This window comes from Zootoca vivipara, chromosome 3 (genome assembly GCF_963506605.1).
Source record: "Zootoca vivipara chromosome 3, rZooViv1.1, whole genome shotgun sequence".
NCBI classification, from domain to species: Eukaryota; Metazoa; Chordata; class Lepidosauria; order Squamata; family Lacertidae; genus Zootoca; species Zootoca vivipara.
The window spans coordinates 89566865-89583376 of record NC_083278.1 but is presented as its reverse complement, the minus strand read 5'-3'; the positions used below and the strand labels follow the sequence as shown (position 1 = coordinate 89583376).

Genomic DNA, 16512 nt, shown 5'->3' with positions numbered 1-16512 from the left:
GTTGCTTTGTGGATTTTAAGTGTTTCTCATTGTAATGGCCCAGATTCAGCTAGCCTGGTGCTCAAACAAAACTCCATCAGTTCAGGGAACTGTTGGCGGGGTGGGGGAACAATTAAGAGGATTGCTCTTTAATGGGCTTTCATTACACTATTTTCTGTGTAATCTATAGTTTGACCTGGATATTTTAAAATTAAGAGTATATTTTATTGCACATCATTTAATAATCTTAATAGAATACACAGCACCACAAAAACTGGCCCACACTAACAATCTATTATTAAGTATTAGCAGCACAGTTGGGTAGCATTCTTCACCCAAACACAAGCAACAACCCTAGAAGGCTGAAAAAAACAATAAGGGCACACCTTCTCCCACAATTCCTGCAACCCTTTGATCCACATGCCATCATTTTGCAGCCAATAAACACATGGCTTGCACTTTCTTATTTTGCTTATTCTGCTGCTAGCTGGAGAGTCCAGAGCTGCTACTCTGCAGAATTCAACTTCTGGTTTGCTGAGCTATTCTGTGGGGTGCTTTGCTTCTTGTTTACTTGGCCATACACCACTGAGGCTTGCTCATTTTGGCTAATCTAAAACAGCAGATTCCATTGTAATTCAGATCAGGAACTTCAGGGTGTATTAAGTACATCTCCCCTAAGGCAGATAATAGAAGGCTGCTATTCTTGCTTGCTATATGATGGCAATCAAATAAGTTTTTTTTTAAGCATGGGCAGAAACAACGTTGCTATATTTTTAATTATGGAGCAACAATTGCCCATCTATGAATTCACATTTTGTTTTAATCTGAAAAGCTTGAACATTTTTCCTATTGTTCCAATAAATTTTAACTAGCTTTTACGGACTTTAGGAAAGCTAGGATCTCTAAAATTTGTCTCACCTTCAGCCTCTTGCTGAAGCAAGCAGCTTTCATTTCAGCTATTGGCTAAACTACAGTGCCTCTTCTAACTCAAGCCCTTGCTTTGAAATAGATGTGGCTGGATCTAGAACATCTCAAATTCAGCGGCATAATAAGACATTTTTAGAACAAAATGTTTCTCCTCTGTAGATGGTCATGTAAGTTCTTGCTTAAATCTTCTAGCCAGGGGAAAAGAAAACAATTTCTTTTTCACAACCCAACGGAGTAATTCTCTTGTCTCTTTGCTAGTTTTAATAAGCTGAGCAGCATAAAAGCATCTTCACTTCAGAGTGTGTCCCTCTTCCCAAAATGTCTACCTTTTTCAGCTTTCTCCCTCCACCCACCCACCCCACCCCTGTGCACAACCAACAACTTCTCCAAACCTACTGCAAGATTCTCTTTAACAATAAGGCTACAGTACTAAGAATTAGATGACATTAGTTACCTGTCCCTTTTATATTGTTATAAGAATTTTGAGGTCATATATATATATATAATAATTGTTCATAAAACATGTACATGAATGTACAGAAACATGTCTGAAGCAGCAAGGAAGAAGGGGGGTGGGGGGAACCTTCTCATTGTCTCAGGAATTAAAGTGATAATCCCTGGCATCCTGATACCTGGGTGCCAGACAAAAGGGTGTGATTAACTTGGCTGGGAAACAGGGAAATGTAAATATCTCTCTTTTTTGTTGATTAGGTTTTGGGGGCAGGGGGCAGGGTCCAGACTGCTCAGATTACTGCCACCAGACCTCCCCTTTCATGATGTACCTATGATGAATCTAGGGAGAGGGGTCTTGGGCTACACCCCTTCTGTGACATATGGATGATGCTTCTGGGGGGTGGGCTGAAACCAATTTCAAATTTCTTTTTAAGGGCAAGACACCTTTGTTTGGGGTTCCTTCCTTGTTCTCCTGCGTGAGAGGAAGGACCCTGTTGCAACAGTTTTTTTTATTCTTTAATAAACTGTACTTTGCTTTTGACAGCCTTAGTTTGGTCTCTGTCATTCTACGGCCAGCGGCAACATCGTGCCTGCTTGCCTGGATCCTTGGGCTCTCCCTGGGTCAGGATCCATTTCTCTGGGTTCATAGGAACCAGCTTAAATTTTACTTCAATACTATATCAAGCCCCACATTACATGAAAGACCATTCTGTAAGATGCAGCACTGCTAGTTTGCTACCGTCACATCCAAAGCCATACATTTAAAGCATATTTGAAGTGCATGGTTTCCCCCAAAGAATCTTGGAAAATGTATTTTGATAACGGTGCTGGGAATTGTAGCTTGAGGTGGAACTACAGTTACGAGAATTGTTTGGGGGGGGGGAATACTGAGCGAAGGTAAGAAAAACGGGATTCTTACTCGCCCTTTGCACCCCTTTCTGAATTGTCCGAGCAGAGACCAACGGCCGCCCTCCCTCCTTGGCAAAAAAGAGCGCCGTCTTTGAACGGCTTCAGAGGCAAGACTTGCGAACACCTTACCGGCCATTGAGGGGCGCTGTGAGTTCAGCTCCTCGCTGGCCAAAGCTCCGGAAGCCGCTCTGCTCCTCTCTATGGCAGCATTCCGTCCCGGGAGTTCCCTTTGGCGCAGGAAGAGGCGGTTGTGGGTGGGTGGGAAGGGAGGAGAAAGCAACTTCTGAACAACACGGCTCGCTATTGGTGCGCGCGCAGACCCTCAAGCCAATGGTGATGTCCGTTGCTTGAATCCGGCCCGCCTGGGCGAGCCATCTTGCTGCTCACTCTGCAGACCGCTGAGCTGTACATTCTCGGTCCGAGGGGAAGTGGAGCCGCCATGCCGCACTATCAGACCTGGGAGGAGTTCACCCGCGCGGCCGAGAAACTCTACATGTCCGACCCCATGAAGGTAATTTGGGAGAAGCGAGGAGGCTCGCAGGCTTTTGCTGAAGAGGCTGCGGGAGGGGGGGGCGGGAGTGTCTGGTCGGATGTCTTGCCAACAAGGTCCTCCAGGATCTTGCGATACCTAATAGCTCCTAGCTTTGATTTACGTCTATTATAGGCGCGCCAGTTTGACTAAAACGTACAGATCTCGAGTTGTGCCGTAGTTGTAATCCTGAAAGTCTTCATATGGTTTATTTTTAAGGTTCTTTTCTTCGAATTCGTTCGTGAAACTCTTTTGCTAGGTTTTCTCCACGACCAGAATGGCTCTCACCCCGGGTTTGGGGAAAAGAAGCATTTAAATGGCTGTAGGAAAATATCCCTCGGGTAGTCGTTTCCATGGCATAAGATGGCGTTGTAAGCATTCATGTAAACTTTGCCAAGTCACATTCTTCCAGTTCGACAAGCTGGTCTAGATTTGAGAAGGTATTATGAGCAGACAGGGAAATGTGTGATTAATTGGTGTGCATTCCTTTTTAGGAATCAAATGACTCCTAAGGTAAGTGTTTTCTGGCAAGTGGGTTAGTAAAAGGAATGAAAGGGCTACTAATCCCTGCAGTTATTTTCACATCTGGACTAAAGAACTATGCTTCCGTGCTTTTGAGTGTGAAGTTCTCAGCCATTTATTCACCCATAAAATGTTGCTTCTTTCATTTCAGGTGCGTGTGGTACTGAAATATCGGCACTGTGATGGTAATCTGTGCATTAAAGTAACAGATGATGTAGTTGTAAGTAAAACTGCAATTTATTGATTTGGGCAGGCTGGGAAATGTGGGGGGCATCTGCCAAAATTGACCTGTGGGGGTGCGGAGATAAAGATCTGGCCCTCTGGGCCATAAAGGATCCCCAAACTAAATTATTTGGATCAGGCATCCCCAAACTTTGGCCCTCCAGATGTTTTGGACTACAATTCCCATCTTCCCCGACCACTGGTTCTGTTAGCTAGGGATCATGGGAGTTGTAGCCCAAAACATCTGGAGGGCCAAAGTTTGGGGATGTCTGATTTGGATGAATAATCTCTAATATATTCAGCTGAAAACAGCATGTGGTGGTTTTTGCAGCGAAACAGGTGGTACTTTACTAGTTCCCTCATTAGTCTATGCAAAATCTCACTCCCTATCTTGAGATTATTTTCTTCTGGTTTGCATCATCCCTTGTATGTAGGGGGTGGGAGTAATCTTGAAGGTTGCTAAACAGGAAAATGGTGAGATGACTTGCCTGAGGTCACCTATTGAGCTTCATGGCTGAGTGGGGATTTGAACCCTGATCCTCGTCTGACCCTCTAACCACTACACCACACTAGGTGGGGCATAAAGCTTTCAGAAAAAAAGCATTGCACTTGAAAGTTTGGAAATAGTGAAATATTTAATCTCAGGCTCAACAACATACTTTTTTTAAAAAAATACTAAAGCTTCAGCACATAATTAGAAATGACTTTAACAGTAGTGGACAAATGTAATTCCTGTGTGGACAAATGCATAGCTGCCAGGTCTCCCATTTTTCGCGGGAAACCCCCATATTTAAACCCGTTTCCCTTGGACTTGTGCAGAACCAATTTCGGGTGCCGCTCTGCCCATGTCTGGGCACCAGAAATCGGGCAGAGCGGCACCGGAAGTCGCTTCTACACATGTCTGGACATGCGTAGAAGCGACTTCCGGTGTCGCGCCGCTGCTGATCCCGGATTTTCTTACCGGGAGTTGGAGGGTATGCAAATGTAAAGCTCTTTGTAAATCTCTGAGTTTACTCGAATGCTAAAACGTTTAGGCGTTATGGTCCATAGGATGGCCAGTTCTAGTTCTTCATTAGCTTTTTATTGGAGGCCATATGAAAAATCCTTTGTATGTCCCATGTAGTCCAGCTTTTACTTTCTAACAGTGGCAAGCCAGATGTGTCTGAAACTCACAAATCAAGGTGATGGCTATTTCTGTTTGACCCAATCATCTGGTACTTGCTATCCTGGCTAGCAGGCTAGCTATTATGCCACTCCTTTGAAATATATCATTGTGCGCAGCACCAAGCTGTTGTTGTTGTTGAAGAACTGAACAGAAATGAGAATCTGCTTTGTTTCAGAGGAATTGAATAAAATGAAATTGTGATGTTTATTGTACCTGCAAAACATGTGCTGAATAGGTCCTTTTTGAACCTGTATAAAACCAAGACCTGGGATATTGTTTTAGAAACAATAATAGCTGATCCCTCTTGAAGCCTTTCCGGAACCTGCTGTGTTCACAAGTTAAACATAAGCTGTATTTAGCAAACTGGTTCTATTCCAATTTAGCCTTTCAGAATTTGTTAGCTGCTTCTAAATAAATTTGTTAGCTGCACCACTAAATATTGTAGAACTTACATCTGAATAGAAAGACATCACACTGCATAGTTAGCCTGCTTTTAAAAGAAGTGTTGTCTTTTAATAAAAAATGGGTCAGAACTTCAGAACACAGAATTTTGGTGAAATGAGTCTCTTGTGGGAGAAATGGAAATATTTTCCCCCTGCCAACATGAGTCAGGAATGCCTCTAAAATGTTGCATGCTCATTGGCCCATATCTGAAGGTTAGGAATTCGGGTAAATATGAAAATAAAGGTATGTTTTCTGGAGAAAGATTCTACACAGTTATATTTAATCTTTACTTCCACTCAGTAAATAGTGTTGGAGTCATGGTTCGGGTAGCTAACCTTAGCCAGCTTTCTTAACTTCCCTGAAAGCACTGTGGTGGTGGTGATAATAATAATGATGATGATGATGATGATGATGATGATGCCATTCTAGGCTACATTAACAGAAGTCTAGTGTCCCCAAGTCTAGTGTCCTTATCCTCTATTTCAGCTATAATACGCTATCTAATACCTAGGCTACAACTTCTCTACAAGCTTACTTGTGAGAAAGGCTCATTATTCTATGTAAATCTGCACTTCATTGGGTTGCACATGTGTTGGTTGAGAAGTGTGTTTCTAACAGTGCAGATGAGTAACTGTGTTTGACATTACCATCCTTGCAACAACTTAAGTATTTTCTATCGTTAGAGTACCATGCATTGTAATCCAAAATTGGACTGTGGAAAAAGTTGTGTGTTCTCAAAATACAGTAGCACAAATTTCAAAACAAATGTTGTTCAACATAGCACAATATCTTTTATTTCTGGTGCAATATTCTCTAAAAAGCATCTTCTTGGTGTCTTGGGTAAACCAAAATTAAAGCTATCATTATCTCCCCCACCCTTTTTTCTTTCAGTGTCTGCTCTATAGGACAGACCAGGCTCAAGATGTAAAGAAGATAGAGAAATTCCACAGTCAACTAATGCGACTCATGGTAGCCAAAGAATCCCGCAGTGTTGTCATGGAAACAGACTGAATAGTTGGAAATAAAATGAATGCTCCAGTCATATTTCACAGGAGGAAAATATCGTTGGATATGGGCAGATTTTTCGACAGAAGAAGTGTGGCATAAAGTGGATTGTAAAGGGGGTTTTATAAGGATTTTCAGGCTCCACTTCAGAGTGGTGAGAAGACTATATGCTTTCATTTGAAAGCCTCTATTTATTTTTTTAATTTGAGCAAAAGAGTATATCCTCTGCTGGAAATACTGAAGGTTAAAATATGTTAGGGTAGATTTGTACATTTTCTTTTGTAAATCTCAGCACTCTGCTTAAAAATACATGGGAGGGAGCAAGTGTCCTCCTTTGAGGGGACTTCAAGATGCTATCATAGAGGAGTTTTTGCTTGTTCTTAATGAATTTTATGTTGCTGTGTTGGCTAAAGTGAGAAGAACAATGAATTACTAATGTAGAAATTAGTAATAAGGGGTGTAATAAGCCTTTATGTATGGATATAGAATTGAGTTAGCGATAGCATCTTCCAAATGGATTAAAATTGCCAAAATGAATAGTTGGCAATACAGCTAAGCCTGTGTATAAACATTTTATGGATCTGAAAAACTGATACTGGCCTGAAAATCATCAATATATATTGATTACTTAGTAGTTATCTAAAATTTGATAAGGAATAAATAGCAGGCAAGTGTTCACAGCAACAGATTCAGGACTTTATTTGGACTGTCTTATTCTGGACTTGCCCAATGTGGTTTGTTGCAGCTAAAACATCTGTACAAGTTTTTTAAATGTCCTTTACCACATTGCTTTCACTTTTTAAGCTTTAAATGTTTTTGTTGTTATAAAGGTATCATAATCACCAAACACTAAAATTGGTGCTACAATATGAGTGGTATTGCATATTGTTAAATACAGCAGTCGAGAGAGGGAAAGCTTAGCTACTACATAAATTGTAGGTATGTATGTACGTACTTAGTGTCAAATCATAACTGTTTTCATGATGCCTCTTCTCTGAGAAAGCAGTCTTTTCATATTGTCTTCATATGTTATAGAAACCATTACAAGGGGGGTGTTGGTCACACAAGTATGCTTCATACAGCATGGTGATTTGTCTGATGCCACTTCAGGTGCTGATATGAGATCAGCAAAATAAAGTACTTGCCAGTACCACTGCCTCTTATAATGTTGCCTTTCTCCATAATTTATATTGCATTAATATAAAAATCTGTGCTTCTCATTGGGATTGAACTCCAGTCATTTTCACCTTTTACAGTTTGCGTGCTATAGAGAGGTTCATTCTTGAGTCTGCTTATTTTTTTCAGCATTATACTGCAACCATTTCAAAGGCCAGCTGCCTTCCATATTCTTCCTACTAAAGCACTTGTTTTCCCTGATTTCTTCAACATAGTGAACCTAGTCGTAGTCCACATTTAGAGTACTTTAGGCCTATAGAGTGAGATGAGCGCCGCAACCCTAGATTCGGACACGACTGGACCTGATGGTCAGGGGCCCCTTTACCTTTATATTATTTTTTGCTTGTGCAAACCCTGATATTAAAAAATTGAACTATGCAGACTGTTTACTTATCTGTGCATGCAACACCAGTTTGAACAATGAGCGCAAGGCATACCTTTGCCTTGTGTACACAGAGAGTTATGGACTACATTTTCTTACCTTCCCTCTCTGAGGTGGGTGAAGCCTGAGCAAAGGAGAGGAAGAGGGAAAAGTTGGAGCATGGAATAAGATACAGTGGTACCTCGGTTTATGAACACAATTGGTTCCAGAAGTCTGTTCATAAACTGAAGCGAACTTTCCCATTGAAAGTAATGGAAAGTGGATTAATCTGTTCCAGACGGTCTGCGGAGTACTTAAACTGAAGCATTCATAAACTGAAGCGCACTTTCCCTTTGAAAGTAATGGAAAGTGGATTAATCCATTCCAGACGGGTCCGCGGAGTACTCAACCTGAAGCGTACTTAACCCGAAGCATGGGTGTAATTGGTTCCGGAAGTCTGTTCATAAACTGAAGCGTTCATAAACTGAAGCAAACTTTCCCATTGAAAGTAATAGAAAGTGAATTTATCTGTTCCAGATGGGTCCGCGGCATTCGTAAACCGAAAATTCGTAAGCCAAGGTGTTAATAAACCGAGGTTCCACTGTACATGCAAGCAGATGGGAATATCCTTTGGTCCTTCTGCTCTCATAACAAAAAGAACCTGCTGGATCAGGCCATCCATTCTAGCATCCTGTTTTCACAGTGGCCAGCCAGATGCCTATGGGAAACCCAAAAGCAGGAATTGAGCATAATAGCAGACTAGCTATCTGTGCCCAAGCACATATCTTGGCCATTTAAACATTAAACCATACTTTAGTGTTAAGTCCAAACACACAGGTTCTAAGGAGCTGAATAGGCAGATAGATTACATTACCCAAATGACATAGTTAAACCTTTTCTAGTGAAGGGTTGCATTTCGACTTTTGCCTAATGCCTTGTTGAAGAAGGCCGTGCTCTAAGCTATATCTTACTGTGAATGAGCAGTGTTTGTTCTTGGCTTCCTGATTCTGGTTTATTTGGGTTAGGAAATCATGGTTTGTTGCTGCTGTTCACACTAAGTAAGAGCAGCAACATGCACTGGTTTTTGGCTTGCCCTGATGGAACGTAGCCAATGATTTGGTTGTAAAAGCCTAGTACTGAGTATGCAAAGGATTCTTCTCAGCCTCAGGTTTGAGTGACAAGGAATGGTAAATGACTGATCTCTTATTTTTATTAAAATGCTCTTTTATTCTTCAAATACTAGAGGCTCTGCTATTATATAATCTTAGTAGCACCATACAGGTGGGTGTGTTTCCTAGAAAATGGCTACTTGTGTTTTGTTTTTCTTGTTTCTCTAAATTTTCATTTATTCTACTTGATCTCATGTATGCCTATGTTTAGCCAGACATTGACTAGTGGTGGTTGTTGTGTTGTGGTGGTTGTTGTTTTTCAGATAATTGTGTTTGGGATTTCAGCTATAGAGAATGCTGAGGACTAGGCAACCACATTTCACACTCAAAAGCCACTAGCATCCTATAAACGTGTAGCTATGATGGCACATGGGGGGGGGTGTTTAGCACAATTATAATTGCAGCTTGCTACTGCATTTCGTATAACAGAGTGAGCTTGTTTAGCTGGTTCTCTGCTGTTCACTTTCTTCAGGATCCTAATTGGTAACTGGCTCCACTTCCTTTTCTCAGTTCTGTATGAGGCTACCATGTGCTAGATGCAATGATAGTTATTAAAAGCATCTGAGTCATCCTTGCTGTAATGCTGCAGTTAAAAAGTGGTTCATCAATACAGTATTATCACATCTAATCAAGAGCGTACCTTATGAAATATGTAATTGGGCTTAATTTTTCCTCCCTCTGATTTTTTTTTTAAATCTATGTCTTTGTGAGGATGGTACAATGCAAAGTATTGATAGCAGGGTCTACTTGTGACCTGAAAGGGCATACATACAGTGGTACCTCGGGTTACAGACGCTTCAAGTTACAGACTCCACTAACCCAGAAATAGTGCCTTGGGTTAAGAACTTTGCTTCAGGGTGAGAACAGAAATCGTGCGGGGCGGCGGCAGGAGGCCCCATTAGCTAAAGTGGTACCTCAGGTTAACAGTTTCAGGTTATGAACAGACCTCCAGAGCGAATTAAGTTCTTAACCCGAGGTACCACTGTATATCGGAATAATTAGGGGATTTACTTACTCAGCATATCTTATATCAAAACCAGGCACTTGGAATTTTTTAGAACAGTAGACTCTATATTAGTGCTGTGTTCTTAATGGCGTCCTGACACCCACAGTAGCATCCCTTCCAAAAATCAAAAGCAGGTATGAATATACAAATGGAGGGAGGCCTTGAGATATTGGCCCATCAATGATTATGAAGGCCTCACTGAAGAGTTAAAAAATTGCCTGCTAGGGTGTTATTTTCTTCTTAAAAATCCACATTCTAGCCAGGCTAGAAATAACCTCACTGACTTTCCTATTCCATTCCCCCCCCCCCCCGGTGACATTTTATCTGTGTTTTGTTTTGTTTTATGCGCTGCCTCATACTGTTAACATGTTATTTTTATATTGTTAGATGACTTGGCCATATTCATGGAAACTGATTGTACAACTTTAAGAAATTCCATTAGTTTTTTTAAAAGCTGAAACATGGTTTTCCTACAGAATGCGGGAAGGAGAGTTCAGAGGTCCTAGAGGTGTGTGTGTGTGTGTGTGTGTTTTCGAAGCATGAGGAAGTACTTATTGCAGTACAGCCTCCCACCCCTCCACTCTCATGTGATCAGCACTGCAGGCTCCTGCTGACTCATGCACTGTTTTCAGCACCTAAACAGGGGTGGGGGCAGAATGGAGGAATCCCCACTCAGAGGCGTCCTGGTATAAGTGGGGATTCCCCTGTAGTTTGATCCTGATAAGAAATTACCTTGAAGAATTCACCTAAGGAAAACTGACACCAGTGAATGATCATGTTTGTATACCAAATTTTGCCCTGAGCTAGCTAACGGCTAATTATCTCTCGTACCACACCTAAAACTTTTCATGCTGGTACATCCACAGGTGAACAGGAAGAGTAGTCAAGTTGGCATGCAAAGAAAGGCAACATAAAGCATTCGGCAATTGATCAGTATGAGGCATAATATGAATTTTTTTAAAAAAGAAATGCTTTATTCCTAGATGCTTAAAATGCCTTTGAAAGAATTTAAAAACCCTGTCTTCAGTGTTTGTACTGAATTAAGTCTTCCAGTGTACTGTCACAGTATGTACTAATTCTGTATCAAATATTTATCTGTCAAGGGACAAGGTGATACCACCCTCATAGATCCACACCTTACATAACTATATATTTTTCAGAAATATCAATATGCAGGATCTAACTATATAAAGCCAGAGTGGATGAGAGAGATCTGAAAAAAACAAACTAAAGGTGGTCTAACAAAGATACACAGGATACCAAGAAAACAAATGAAATAGAATAATACCTAGAAGTTTGTGAAATCTTGTTTGCTCACCTAAACTAAATCTGGGATGGGGTGTAAAAAGATGAATGCCTAATCTTATGTACCGTACTTATTATGGATTGAAATACCATTGAACAATAGATTGCAAAAAGCATTCTAAGTCTTTAATTTTTATGGGAATGCAGAAAGCATTCTAGGAAAGTAGTGAAAAGCTTACATAAGGAACCCTGGGGAAAAAGGGAGGAGCAGATTAGTTTTTCTGCACTAACGATGCCTGCAGGTTAAGGAAAAAAATGGGAATACATGAATAAATGCTTACCTAGTTGTTGTTTTAAAAAATAAATACAGTCAACATGTTTACTATATGAAATCTACATTTTCTTGAGTAAGTGATGTGTTAGTGTGATACATTTAGAAAGGGCCAAGTGTAAGAAATTGTATAAGTAGTGAAAAAGGAGCTACAACTTTTGAGTGAATCAGCTGAGTCGCCTTACAAATCAGATATGCTCCATTGCAGTCCCATTGATTAGAAAATGCAGTGCACCAAAAGAAACTTTACTGTACTTCCAAACAAGTAAAGGATTTATTGGGGTATGCGGGGGGGGGGGATAAAGATGTGGGTGGCGCTCACAGAGCCTAGGGCTTGCTGATCAGGAGGTCGGCGATTCAAATCCCCGTGATGGGGTGAGCTCCCATTGTTCAGTCCCAGCTCCTGCCCACCTAGCAATTTGAAAGCAGGTCAAAGTGCAAGTAGATAAATAGGGACCGCTACAGCGGGAGGGTAAATGGTGTTTCCGTGTGCTGCTCTGGTTTGCCAGAAGCGGCTTAGTCATGCTAGCCACATGACCCGGAAGCTGTCTGCAGACAAACACCAGCTCCCTCAGCCAATAATAATAATAATAATAATAATAATAATAATAATAATAATATATTATTTATACCCCGCCCATATGGATGGGTTTCCCCAGCCACTCTGGGCGGCTTCCAACAGAAAAATGAAATAAAGGAATCTATTAAACAGTAAAAGCCTCCCTAAACAGGGCTGCCTTCAGATGTCTTCTAAAAATCTGGTAGCTGTTTTTCTCTTTGACATCTGATGGGAGGGCGTTACACAGGGCGGGCGCCTCCACCGAGAAGGCCCTCTGCGTGGTTCCCTGCAACTTGGCTTCTCGCAACGAGGGAACCACCAGAAGGCCCTCGGTACTGGACCTCAGTGTCCGGGCAGAACGATGGGGGTGGAGACGCTCCTTCAGGTATACTGGACCGAGGCCATTTAGGGCTTTAAAGGTCAGCACCAACACTTTGAACTGTGCTCGGAAACGTACTGGGAGCCAATGTAGATCTTTCAAGACCGGTGTTATGTGGTCTCGGCGGCTGCTCCCAGTCACCAGTCTAGCTGCCGCATTCTGGATTAGTTGTAGTTTCCGGGTCACCTTCAAAGGTAGCCCCACGTACAGCGCATTGCAGTAGTCCAAGCGGGAGATAACCAGAGCATGCACCACTATGGCGAGATGAGTGCGCAACTCCAGAGTTGTCCGTGACTGGACCTAACGGGTACAGGTAGGTAGCCGTGTTGGTCTGCTGTAGTCAAAACAAAATAAAAAAACTCCTTCCAGTAGCACCTTAGAGACCAACTAAGTTTGTCATTGGTATGAGCTTTCGTGTGCATGCATGAGAAGTGTGCATGCACATGAAAGCTCATACCAATGACAAACTTAGTTGGTCTCTAAGGTGCTACTGGAAGGAATGTTTTTATTTTGTTTTGGTCAGGGGTACCTTTACCTTTAAAGTCAGTTTATTTGTAAAACACTCAATTGATACTGATTTATGAATTCTGCACATAGCTGAATGTGCTCAGTTTTATTCTGTGATAAATAAATTACAGGGAATTTGCTACTAGAAGTTCTTTGAACTTTGAAGGGATAATAATTCTATTAAGGGTTGCAAAATATTTCTACCAGTATAGCTTCACATAATAGTAGCACTTTGCCTCTATCCAACTTTAAGATCTGCAGTGAAGCCATAATTATAAAACTAGCTTATTACAAGTGAGGCATATAACAAAATGTTGTGATGTGAACTGTTCTAATTCAGGGTGCAAGCTGACTGCCCCTTTCTAGGATACACCATTCCATCCCACCCTCTAGCAGTCAGCATTATGTGCCCATTGAACATGCTCAATCCTCACTGCTACTTTGGGCTCACCCCAAATATTCTTTTTTTGTACTTCTGTAAGTTTTTGGGATCCTCCAAGCTTGCTACTGTGTAGATTGTGCTGCACTGGGAATTCACACTTTGAAGGTGAGTTTTCTAAGAAGAGTTTGGATTTGATATCCCGCTTTATCACTACCCTAAGGAGTCTAAAAGCGGATAACAATCTCCTTTCCCTTCCTCCCCCACAACAAACACTCTGTGAGGTGAGTGAGGCTGAGAGACGCCAGGGAAGTGTGACTAGCTCAAGGTCACCCAGCAGCTGCATGTGGAGGAGGAGGGAATCGAACCCAGTTCACCAGATTACGAGTCCACTGCTCTTAACCACTACACCACACTCTAGTGTATTCTTCTAAGAATACATTGCTTCCTGCCGGGTGACAGAATAAGAGATTGTGACCTGACTTGCATTGCTAAAGATAGGGTGGAATGGATATCCAAAATAACCATGTTAGGTGTACTTATCACTAATGTATTGAACTTGTGTCTTGACTTTATATTTGCCTTACCTTAATATGAAATACTCCACTGCAAAAAGAAATGTAATACATCAGGGTGAAGAACAAGGGTCTACTGTTGTTATTTTTGTCATAATCATTGTCAACATCTTATCTTTTTCACTAACCTTCCCTAATCACAAATAAATTGAGGGAGAAGTGCTTGGCATTACCAAAAGATGGCAAGTACCGTAAGTACTGTATGCACTATCATGCCAAAATCTGGCAGACGCACTAAAGAGTGCTCCTAAGCATATCCACTATATTTTTGCTGGTATGACACCATGTTTACCATTGTTAGCATTTAGTATAAAGGTCACTGTGATTAGATTAGAGTGGCTGGGGAAACCCAGCCAGATGGGTGATGTATAAATAAATTTTTATTATTTTATTTTTATTATAGGTGATGATGACTTAAGCATAATGTCTAGGAGCATGCAAGTTGCTTATGTGTGTGAAGGTTGGGATATGTACTCTCCCATAGATGGACTGTATTTAATTATGATGCTGTAATTTCAAAAAGCGTTTAACACAAAGGAATAAAAGGTACTGTATTGTGATTACTGCTGGCACCTAGCAACATGTATATAGGGCACATACACTTTAGCAGTTTAAAATGTAACAAGGCCATTTCCCCCTGCTGTGTTTCAAGTCGTGTCTTACATAACTACCTTATTTGTTTCCTCACACATTACCCAGTTTGTTTCCCCCTGTCTGCAACCCTCCGAAACTCCTGTTCATCTGCGCATGCACTGTCATCTGTGCATGTGCAACAGCGATCTAAAATTTACACACCTCAGTTTAACCACAGCTTGTTTTCAAATTGGATGAGAAGTGCTTTGAGGGAAAACAGTATTTTGCAAGATGCTACAGTATACATTTGGATTGTGGCTAATGTGTACTTGTTTTTTTTTTAAAAAAAAAACAGCTGTGTGAGTGCACTGGAGTCGGAGTAAATGGTAATGTGTGCACAACCATAGTCTCTCACTATATTATGTGGGTGGTTCAAGTGGAGTGGATATAAAGGTACAAAGAAAAATGTGCTCTTAACACAAACCATATGAAGATTAGTTCTGGTACAATTGAAGCTGTGGAAACTTGGGTCATTAAATACTTGGACTCTATGAAATATGCTTAACCCTACTGTTGCACAGAGAGACTAGAGCTCCTCTGTACTTCATAACCCCAGTGAGGTTATGTGTTTATTTTCTTGCTGCATACCAGAATTCATTTGACATGATTTCTTCGACAACTCAGTATGTGTTTTCAGTAAAAAGCCACTGTTAGCTGTTACAGAGAATGGAATGAGTATAAACACTAGCAGCAATGGGTTTTATATGCATGCTAGAATAACCATGTTCTGCCAGGTTGAGCTTTTGCCCAGCAGGCTCTGAACACTGGTACGTAGCCATATATTTGAAGGGGGCGTTCATTTCAGTCTGCCATTTCTGAAAACTACCCAATAGAGGCCTAATTTAAAGTGGACAATTGGCACAATGAATTTTCTGTTCTTTCATTTGACCTGCACAAACCAGCTTCGGAGCTGTGTAGGTTTCTGCTTTTCTTTCACTTCCCCTCGTGTGGGCTTAAGAGGATGCTCTGGGCTCCAATGCTGAAAAAATTACATGCATAACTCTGTTAAGGGAGAGCCCTGTAGGCTGTAGCTCAGTGGATTTATCAGAAAGCAGACCTCTCCCACTTGACCTCTCACTTCATCTTTTATACATTCATACAGCCACCTAATTCACACTCCTCCATCCCCTTTCATACATGCCATTTTTAATAGCCCTTTGAATCTTCCCCTCATTGTGTTCTTCCAGTCACCATTATCCTTTATTATATAACATGTAGCAAGAGCAGGACAAACTTTCCTTATAGAGGTGGGAGGCATCTGAATTGGGACCCAGGTGGCGCTGTGGTTAAACCACTGAGCCTAGGGCTTGCCGATCAGAAGGTCGGCGGTTCGAATCCCCGCTACGGGGTGAGCTCCCGTTGCTTGGTCCCAGCTCCTGCCAACCTAGCAGTTCGAAAGCATGTCAAAATGCAAGTAGATAAATAGGAACCGCTACAGCAGGAAGGTAAACAGCATTTCCATGTGCTGCTCTGGTTTGCCAGAAGCGGCTTTGTCATGCTGGCCACATGACCTGGAAGCTATACGTCGGCTCCCTCGGCCAATAATGCGAGATGAGCACACAACCCCAGAGTCGGTCACGACTGGACCTAATGGTCAGGGGACCCTTTACCTTTTACCTTTTTAGCAAGAGCAGGACAAACTTTCCTTATAGAGGTGGGAGGCATCTGAAGTGTATTAAGCCTCCAGGACGAAAAATAATCCTATGCAAAGCAATTTCTGAACACATTATTGGGTTAAAATGCATCAATTTCCCCTCTGTGTTTCAAGTCATGTTTGCATGCTGAGGTACACACCAGAGGGGTGTGTGGATATCTTCAACTGATGTGCTTTATCTCTTTGGTTTCCTTGCCCCTGAATTCCCAACCCCAACTCTGACACATGAAACTGTCATCTGCACATATGCTATCATCTTTGCATGCACAATGGCTGTTTCAAATATACACACCTCAGTTTACTGCAAAGTGAACGCAGCTTATTTCTTCCTTTCAGATGGAAGCTGGTTTGAGGGAAAATGCAACAGCAGCATTTCTCTCTAA

General features: G+C 41.5%; 1 protein-coding gene across 1 annotated transcript; it reads left to right on the top strand.

Moving 5' to 3' along the window:
- Window positions 1-2610: 2610 nt before the first annotated feature.
- SRP9 (signal recognition particle 9) lies at window positions 2611-10181 on the top strand. The gene is made up of 3 exons (XM_035111435.2): window positions 2611-2779; window positions 3471-3539; window positions 6042-10181. Exons 1-3 carry the CDS (start codon window positions 2708-2710, stop codon window positions 6159-6161), a joined length of 261 nt encoding a protein of 86 aa, XP_034967326.1. The 5' UTR covers window positions 2611-2707; the 3' UTR covers window positions 6162-10181.
- The last annotated feature ends 6331 nt before the right edge of the window (window positions 10182-16512 follow it).